Source organism: Ziziphus jujuba, chromosome 1, assembly GCF_031755915.1.
Source record: "Ziziphus jujuba cultivar Dongzao chromosome 1, ASM3175591v1".
Taxonomy (NCBI): Eukaryota; Viridiplantae; Streptophyta; class Magnoliopsida; order Rosales; family Rhamnaceae; genus Ziziphus; species Ziziphus jujuba.
This window is the reverse complement of record NC_083379.1, coordinates 19,716,373-19,725,903: the sequence shown is the minus strand read 5'-3', so window position 1 is coordinate 19,725,903 and position 9,531 is coordinate 19,716,373. Positions and strand designations below refer to the sequence as shown.

The 9,531-nt window shown below is 32.8% G+C and overlaps 1 protein-coding gene across 13 annotated transcripts; it reads left to right on the top strand.

Annotated features, from left to right (window-relative positions):
• Positions 1-1,743: 1,743 nt before the first annotated feature.
• LOC107422036 (putative PAP-specific phosphatase, mitochondrial) lies at positions 1,744-9,312 on the top strand. 13 transcript variants are annotated; one of them, XR_009639661.1, is made up of 12 exons: positions 1,744-2,045; positions 2,146-2,245; positions 2,378-2,483; positions 2,727-2,938; positions 3,287-3,346; positions 4,558-4,946; positions 6,487-6,565; positions 6,650-6,700; positions 7,962-8,064; positions 8,167-8,208; positions 8,656-8,740; positions 8,851-9,312. XR_009639661.1 is itself a non-coding variant. In XM_060818996.1 (9 exons), exons 1-9 carry the CDS (start codon positions 1,924-1,926, stop codon positions 8,662-8,664), a joined length of 1,128 nt encoding a protein of 375 aa, XP_060674979.1. In that variant the 5' UTR covers positions 1,745-1,923; the 3' UTR covers positions 8,665-9,312. The 13 variants fall into 13 exon arrangements, 2 of the variants coding, with proteins under 2 accessions (XP_060674979.1, XP_015886921.3); XR_009639656.1 differs by adding an exon at positions 7,644-7,812 and having other exon boundaries at positions 1,745-2,045; positions 8,167-8,740; XR_009639654.1 differs by having other exon boundaries at positions 1,745-2,045; positions 7,644-8,064.
• Positions 9,313-9,531: the final 219 nt, after the last annotated feature.

The window sequence follows — 9,531 nt, the reverse complement described above, 5'->3', positions numbered from 1 at the left end:
ACTATTTTGGTGCTGAATTTAAGGTTAAATGATGATTTAGAAGATGTTTTTTGCTAATATGGATGATTTAGTTATTATTTTATTACTATAATAAATATAAAATTCAAAGTTGATTTGAGTGTTAGCATTTGATATTTTTTTTGGTTATACTTTGTTTGTATTAGCTTTTTTTTTTTTTTTCTTTTATGCCTTTTATTTTTTAAAATTAATATATCATAGAAATATAATTGATAGGTAAGATTTTTTTATATCTCCCTCTAACTAGATATATTTTTACTTTACATTTACATCTAGTTCATCTCTTTTTCTTTTTATTTATTTATTTATTTAATTTTAATCTAATCACCCGTAAAGTCAAATCTTGGCTACATCCTTGAAAAAAAAAATGATAATTGTTTTGGGCAATGAATAATTATTGGTGATATCACTTTCTTTTTCCTTTTTCTTATTGGAAGTGATATGACTTTTTATATAACTGGATTCTATTGACGTTTTTAATTTGAAAATTTTAAATAAGTTATACCACTACACAATTAAAAATTTAAATTTCTACAAAAATAATAAATTTGAATTTCTTCTCAGTTTTTACTCAAGTAACACACTCTACATCAAACTCTATATTTCCAACCTTCTTTATTCACTAAAAAACAAAAAACAAAAAACCCACCATTCAAATAAGCAAAATCATAATATATGTACGGATAATTTTGTTATCACAATGTCTAGATAATTTTTCCATTAAAATTTTATTTTTCAACTTTTAAATTATTTTGAAGATTAAATTGTAAAATTATTTTTGAAATTCGTATGAGTTTAAAAAATATTTATTTATTTTTTAATTTTTAAATTATTTTAAAGGTTAAATCGTAAAATAATTTTTAAAATTCGAATGAATTTAAAAAATGTTCATTTTGCCTTTTTTAAAATTTTAGTATATCATCTAATTTATTTATATTATCAATAAATATTTAAATTTAAACATTGATGACATCTAAACTTAATAAAAAAAAATCCTGGTAAAAAATCCATTTTGCTGTTCTGATGAGATATTAACAACGTATATATTATATTTCTTTTTTCGTTTATTGTAATTTAATATTCTTTCATTTGGGCTATTCTTTTATTTGGGTGAGATGCATTTTAGGCTTTTAATTTTAAATGTTGCAATTTAAAACTTTTAAATTTTAATTTATTGCATTCTGGTCCGTTTTGATTGATGTGGTTAATGAATGTTTCCCTCGTTCATATCAAACTATTTAATTTTAAATTATTACAACTTAGGTTTTCCATTTTTTATATTTTTATTTTTTACTGCTCTTTAATTTAATAAGTTTCTCATTATCGTTTTTAGTGAAAAATTTTAATTGTACCGAAATATAACTGAAGCTCTATGGTTTAAATTATATTCACTATTAATGATGATTATCATTTCAAATAATAAATTTTTATTAAAATATTTAATTTTATTATATTTTACATTAAAATTTTAAAAATTAATTTTTTATAGTTGTAATTTAAATTACTAAATAATATATATAAATATTATATATCATTCATCAACAATAATAAATAATACTTTTTTAAATTACAAATAAATTTAAAGGTCAAAAATGCATTTTAATCACACTTAGACGATTCTAAATTGCAATTATCCTCTTTTGCAATTTCTTTTTTTTCTTTTTTATAAAATACTAAAATGAACCCGTCCGACGTGGCATTCAATGGCTCTCCATGGGCAAAGCTCGAATGAGTATCCTCACCCGACCCATGTATCCCATAAGAGAGCTTCGCTAACCGGTCCGCAGCAGAGGACCGTTGGGGTGAGTTCCCATTTTTCCACCCACCAAATCCTACTCTCTCACTGTACCCACTCCCATCCAAGCTCCTCCTACAATCTCCGCCGTCCACTCCACGCTCCTTTTCATGGACCTGTCAATTCCCGCCATGGATCTGTTTCTCTCGTCTTCCAATTGCTCAACGGTTCGATTCGCTAACCTCTACTACCGTTCCCCTGCGCCTCTCCGTAGACGAACTTTTGCCGTGAGGTTTCTCTCTTCTTCCCGATCCCTTCGCTCCCACCGAATCTCCTCCCTGCGTTTTGGGGATTCCAATTCCCGGTTTTCGTGACGCTCGATTCTGTTGCAGGTCCACTGCTCTGCCATTTCCCAACCATAAAGCCAAGTATTTTCGAGAGCTCCAGGCTGCTGTGGATGTGGTGGAGAGAGCTTGTCGTCTTTGTCTTGACGTAATCTCTTCTGTCCTTCTCTTTCAGTTTCTTTTTCTCTGTTTGTTTGCCGAGAAAATCTTAGAAACTGAATATTTGGCAATGATACATGTATCCATGCGCATTACTAGTATCTGAAACTTTTTATTTCAGGTAAAATCATCCTTGTCTGCAAAAAGTGATGGACGGATTGTCGAGAAGAACGACCAGACGCCAGTCACGGTTGCGGATTTTGGTGTGCAGGCTCTGGTCAGTTTGGGTAATTAATCCCTCCGTTTCAAATTTATTAGCCTTTCTTTAGTGAATTTATTTTCTTGGTTAATAGGTTTGTTTTCTCTGGATGAGATTAGCCACCTGCATTGGTTTTATTTGTTGGATATAAAAGTTAGATAATTACATAAGAAGTCCTTGTATAATTTCATTGCGCTTTGCTAACATAATGCTTATAAATGTATTAGGAATCAAACTTTTACCCATATTGCTCTTGTGCTTGTGGTTACAGAACTGGGTAAACTGTTCCCCTCAATTCCTTTGGTCGCCGAAGAAGACTCTGCTTTCGTACGTTCAAATAACCTAGTAGAACCTGTTGTAAATGCAGTAACTGGTTGCTTGAGCTCTATAGATAAGTCAAGGACAGAAGCTGATGTATTGGAAGCAATTGATAGAGGTGGAAAGGATGCTTTTGTGTTTTGTACTAAGCCAGCCACATATTGGGTGGGTCTAAGTAACCCTTTAAACTAAGTTTGAGGAAAAGAGAAGGTTAATAGTTAACCTCCATTGTATATATATATATATATATATTTTTTTTTTTTTGGTATAGTTTTTATAACTTTGGATGATTGTCTCTAGACTGAGTAAATGGACCACCGTGATTACGACTGAATGAATTAAGATTGCTCTCTGCTTAGATGAATTGGGAATTTCCTCTCTTCCTTTTATTTTACCTTTATAAATATTGTTGTAGTATAACATTATTTCTTTATAAATAAAAATTTTCCAATGACTTTATGATTAGACCTGTAATTTTGACAATCTAAGCTGAGCCCACAAGGTCTTATGCAGGTACTAGATCCAATTGATGGCACACGAGGGTTTCTAAAAGGAACTGAGGCCTTATATGTGGTACTGCTAATTTAGATGCTTAAATTGCTGCATATCTACTGAATATTTCTTAACTTTTTGTAAATGAATTACCTCTAGAGTACAAATGAATTTGAGGTTGCTTAACTTTGCCCATGTTTAATCCATCTTAAACAATGCCTTTGTTAGATTAAAGTACTGAAGGTTCGGCATAAATGGTGATATTGCTAGAATATATTCTTGACTTCTCTCTACTAAAAAGTAAGATTAAATAATTTTGTTGGAGTTATAATTCCACTCATTGATAGAATGAAGAATAATTTTGGTTGAATCCTGTTTGGTTTGCTGCATGGTTCAATTGCTTGATATAAAAAGTAATCATGCTATTAAAGACCGGGCATGACATGCAATCGTTAAACTTTGTGAGGCTTGCCTTACAATATTCTATTTGGGAAAGGAAAGATAAATTGTTGAATTGATAAGAAGTTAGATATGGCATATCATTCATGTATCATGATTTATGAGATTTCTATCTCTATTTATGTTTTTCTTCTACGAACAAAATAAGTTAGATTCTCTATTATAATTTGAATAGTTAAACAGTTAGAATAAGTAAGACTTCGTTATTTTTGTGGTGGTAATAGTATTCCTCGTGTGCAATATCCAGGAATCAAGTATCAAGCATTTAAAGTTGGCCCAAAATGGATTTGATTTTGAAATTCTAATAGAAGTGAGAAAATAGTACTGCTTTTGATTTTTTAGAAGGGGCAACTTGAAATGAGAATGTTTAAAGCAAAGGACAGGGAACAAGACCTATATACACTACAGCTGCAAGAATCTAAAGCTTTCCATCTAGCTAGACATGTGCGAGTCCTCAGTCCTCATAGCTGGAACTTATGTGCTGCTTACTTATAACTGGAAATAGTCTAGCCTGTGGGGAGGTCCTATATAATGGACAGCTCTAATTTAAGAAAATTCCTTAATATGCAATCCATAAAACAAATTGTGTTCTGTGATGATTATGGTTATTAAATATTTATCTGATTTGGGAACAAAGGAAACTGGAAAATGTGGGGCTGCTTGTTTTAAGCAAAACATATTAAGACATTTTTATTTGTATGCTGTTGCATAAAAGGTCCAAAGTAATAAAGCTAGTTTCTTGCTTGAAGGAGATAGTTTTATGTCTCAATTTTTTATTCTTGCTTCCTGCTTTTCTTCTATTTTTGAAGGTATGCCCTGAATCTGCACTGTAGGTAGGTTTGGCTCTTGTAGTTGATGGAGAGATTGTTTTAGCTGTTATGGGCTGCCCCAACTGGAAGGAAGATTTGAGGAATAAATCCATCTCTGAGGTCCAGGGATATAAGAACATTCTATCTGAATCAGGGATTGTTATGGTTGCTCACCTTGGCTGTGGCACATGGGCAAGACGTTTAATATTTGAGCGGCAAGACACAATCAATGTGCCTCATAGTTGGACGAGATGCTGTGTCGACCACTATTCCTTAGTACATGAGGCACGCTTTTGTATTCCAGAGAGCCAAACATGGGATTCTTTGCCAATCTCAGCCCTATTTAATGCAACAACTGATGCCAATAGTATTGGGGACAATCAAATTCTTCTTTTGCCACAATGTTGTGGGAGGTGCACTCTAATTTCAAATAGAATATATTTTCCTGTTAATATGCTTGTTGCAATAAGTTTTGGGATGGTTACTTAATGTTGGATTTGTTCTGTCTGTTCACCAATTCAATAGATCTAGGAGAAATCATGGACTGCATTGCATACCAGTGTCAACCATAATTTGCTGGCCTGCTTTTATGGCATTATGGGACTTCTTGGGCTAATTATTATCCTATTTAGTCATGACCATTTTGTGTGATGGTATTACCAGTGTACATTTATGGCTTATCTTTTGTCATGCTGCAACTTTGTGATCTGTTGCAAGTTACATTTTATACTCTGTAATGGTCATTTCTTTCAAAAGAAGGGAGTAATACATGCTTTCCTAAGCTTGTTTTGAACTTGGGTGTTCTCCTTTTTGCAGTCTGGTAGGTTGTCAACTCTGTGTTTTGTTGGCTCGATATACATAGGTGGGTCTATCGGACAACCTAACCTTTTAAAATTGATGGTAACTTAACATAGGTCTCATTTGCTAGACCTCCCTTGCATTCTTATTTAGGGATTGGTTTTGGCATTTATGTGTTTTGTGCTCTTGTTGCTGTAACAATAATAAAAACAATCTTATTATAACTTGAATTTCTTCCTCTGCCACCCTTTCCTATCCACGATTAGATTTGTCGACCTATGAAATATGTAAGTATCACTATGGAGGTTATCTTTTGTTCCCTTTTTCAAAGTAATAAATAGATTTATACAAGAATCTAAGAATACTTTAAAGAGTACAATAATTTGAATCTGTGGAGTCCTTGGCTGGCCTTTGGAGCAGCTATTGTAAGGAAGAATACTGATCTTAATTCCTCATGGACTTTGAAGTCCTTGTCTGGCCTCTGGAGCACCTACTGTGTGGAAAAATACTGATCGTAATACATCAAGGACTTGAGCTTCACTTAGAATGTGTTACCTGTGTAATTGTTAAGGTGTCTAGACAATGCATAAGCCATGTGCATTTGCTAGATCATGAAATACCTGGGCTACACCATGTTGATTAGACTCTGATGTGAGTTTTGGGTATATGTTTAAGTTGAAGTTTTGGATTTGTTTGTTTTCTAAAGTCTTCCGTATATTTGGAGTGTCAGTTAGGCATATACTTATCAACATCCAAGCTCCAGACGTGGGGGTATCATGAGGTAAAAGAGTAAAAATAGTAGACGATGGACATGTACTTTACTTTTTCATATTTGGAATCCTGCCTGGACAGAAAGAAGGCATCTCACATAGCCATGCAAAATACTCACTGTTTTCATAATAGGAGGTTTCTGTAGAATTCCTTGGAAAGCCTTCTTTTCAGTTATTGAAATAGTTTCTGTTTCCAAATTTCTTTTATTATGAAGATGTTTTTTACTTTTCTCATCTCACATGGCCATGCAAAATATTTTCTGCATGATATATTATTTTATGTTACTATAGCTATATTGTTGCCAAGCTTTAGAGTATGTGTTTATTTTTCACTTTTGGATTGTTGTAATGCTTACATGTTATACGTTAATCTTTATGCGTGCAGCTTATGCAAGTATTTAATGGTGGCTTCAGGTAGGGCTTCAGTTTTCATTCTCCGCACAAGAGATGAAAAAACTATTAAGGTAACACGTTGATTTTGTCCTAGACAATCGTGGAATCAAAAGTTGCAGCAGTATGACTTAATTCTTCAGCTTATTATAATGTAGGCTTGGGATCATGCTGCTGGCATTATATGTGTGCATGAAGCAGGAGGACAGGTAATTCCCATTTATTGCTTTCCATGTATTGGCTTATTTATCATTTTTTATCTGTTGAAGTTTTCTAATATTCATGATTTAACGTGAATTTTCTAAGTTGGATGATTGAAAATACTTAAAATCTTTGAATAAGTTGAGCTACTCAAAATTCAAATGAAAAACCAAAATGTTACACGAACAAGACAAACATAATAAGCATTTGGCTTTGTTACTGCTTCTGTCATCTAGAAAGTGTGTTTCACAATATTAGGAAGCTAGGTTGCTAAAAATATTTGAGATATTATTTGGGATTAATAAGAGATCTTCAAGATCTAAGTATGAATGTCAGTATGTTATGAACGATTCAAAATATTGGTAAAGGGTTTTATGGTAGTTCTTACAACTGTGCAGTTTTATGATTTTACAAATCCTCCTCAACTTTGCCTATTTGGTGATATTTGCATATTATCATTTGTTTGCAAAATAAGGATCATAATCATGCCTGAAAGAAAAGACAGTGAGCTCCAACTAAGAAATAGATGTATGACAGGGAGCTCCAAGTAAGAAATAGATGTACTTTGAAGCTTTTGTAGACTGCAAACTGAAGAAAATTTTACGAATTTGGATATTGTTGAAGCTACTGCCTCTACAATTATTGGTTTCCTATAACCTGATGCTCATTTAGTGTTAACAGCATGTTGAAACTGATATTCTTTTTTGCATACATTTGTCTTACCTCATCCAAGAATCACAATTCTTGCAGGAAAGTAATAACATATAAAATTAAAAACTACAGTATTGGTAGAGTTGAAATTGATAATCCAAATTAATGTAATTTGTAAATGTCATACATAAAAATTTTAATACTTCTAGAGTTGTGCCGGTGATGCTTTTACAAATTCGAAATGACTATGTGTTTTCTATCATAAACTTTCTCATCTAAGGATTTGTCCCACGCAAGCAGGTGAGTGACTGGGAGGGGTATCAAATTGATCTCACAGCAGATCAAACTGAACGGAGGATTATATTCCCTTTGGGTGGTGTTCTTGTGACTAATGGCACCTTACACAATCAGATTATAGAGATCATTTATCGTGTTTGACCATTTGATCACAGAATTTTGTTTTATCTAGGTACCCTTTTTCCTTGAGGATAAAAAGAGATGAGTGCAATTCTTGAAATTGGATTTTTTTGAGTTCACATGGAATTCACACAACATTATTTGATCTTATACTTGGTCACTGTAGTCAGCTAATATGACCTTACACAATTCTTTTTCCAGCTACTGCAACCCAACAGTGCATTCAGCTGGGTAAAAAAGGAATCATTTTGAATAGATTTGGAGTTGCTTGGAATATTTGCTTCGGAACAAATGTTGTAGATCCGTAATAGTCTTCTTTACTGTGGTTTCGTTTTCTTTCTTTTAGCCTATTGCTAATATGCTTGTTCAGCTGAATATTCATATGTTTAACTGACATGCATGACAGAAATTTTGTCAAATGGATGGTGCAACGTTTCAATGGCTTATTGTAAGTATCTAGGGATTTTTAATGTCCTTAATTCAGTATGACAAATAGCTTATCTAGAATCTGTATTATTCCCAAAGCTTATGTCCTTTGCTACAGAGGTAAAAAAAAAAAAAAAATCCATTAATGATGTTTCAATTAACATATCAAATTGAAAGCAACAAGCAGTATTGTTGCTGCATATCACAGGGGTCATTAGAGGATTAGTCGTGAATCACGAGGCATTTGGTACCTTGATTAACTTAATTACCATATCTGCTACAATTATATGATACTATTTAACTTTTGTTGATGAAAACAGTTTGGCTATCGGATACCTGCTAGCCACACTCCCCCTCCCCTTTCGCTCTCTTTCAGGAATACAAATGTCAGTCAAAGTAAAGAAATTTTTTACATGTTTGCAACAACTCTTCCTTTTATGTGTTGTCGTTATGGTATTGTACTTAACAGGAGCATTGATGCTTGTCATGAAGACTAATAACTAGTTCTCGAGATTTTCATATCGAAATTGGTGATGGAAATGCTATAATGTGATGTGAGTAATGTTTTTATCAATGTTTGTCTTACTTTATTCCACTTGTATTGAAAGAATGGTTGATGAACTCTAAGCGAATTATTTGACTTAAAAGATTTCATTTACATTAGGTTTTCTCCATTCAAATTATCTAGCTTAGTTGAAGAAAGATTTTCCCAAGTTTGCATCTTCATCAAAGCTGAACATTTGCCCTAAATTAGCAAGAAAAACAGCTCTGTTTCGATATGTTTCCGGGGATCTATGTTACTACATTGAATGCGTGTGGGATCAACAATTAGAGTTCATACTGTGATTCTGGTTGGATCTTACTGTTTGGCTACGAAAAGCATTAGAGTAATGAGACAGATCTTGTGAGATCTTTGTTTTTTGACTTGTTCAGCTGAACAAACTGTACGGAATGAATCGTATAGTACAGTTGGCAGGAGGTGTTATAGTCGTAGTTGATGGCCAGAATACAAGCACAATTTCGTTACCTCTCTAAGAGGTTTTGACTTTTGCTATTTTTTTTAACCTCTTCAGTAGTTCGACTTTGCTCTTATTATTATTATCATTATCATTATTATTATTATTAACTTTTGATGTCTGATGGTTTGCCAAGTAATAGGGAGGTCGTGATTTACCCAAAAAAAAAAAAAAAATAGGGAGGTCATATCCTATACATGGATAATGAAATAAGCTCTTCTGGAAATTGCCAAATGTATATGGCATTGTATTCAGTCTATTAAAGTTCTTTAAGCATTTTTTTTTCCTCCCTATGGTTTAGGGAACTTTGTATGTGTATTATTCATGTT

What these genes read in the sequence shown, in the direction of transcription:
- LOC107422036 (XM_016031435.4), top strand. Translation starts at nt 1,924, where the DNA reads ATGGACCTGTCAATTCCCGCCATGGATCTGTTTCTCTCGTCTTCCAAT. An exon ending in AGACGAACTTTTGCCGTGAG is followed by an intron (nt 2,046 to 2,145) that starts GTTTCTCTCTTC and finishes ATTCTGTTGCAG; the next exon opens with GTCCACTGCTCTGCCATTTC. An exon ending in GAACTGAGGCCTTATATGTG is followed by an intron (nt 3,347 to 4,557) that starts GTACTGCTAATT and finishes TCTGCACTGTAG; the next exon opens with GTAGGTTTGGCTCTTGTAGT.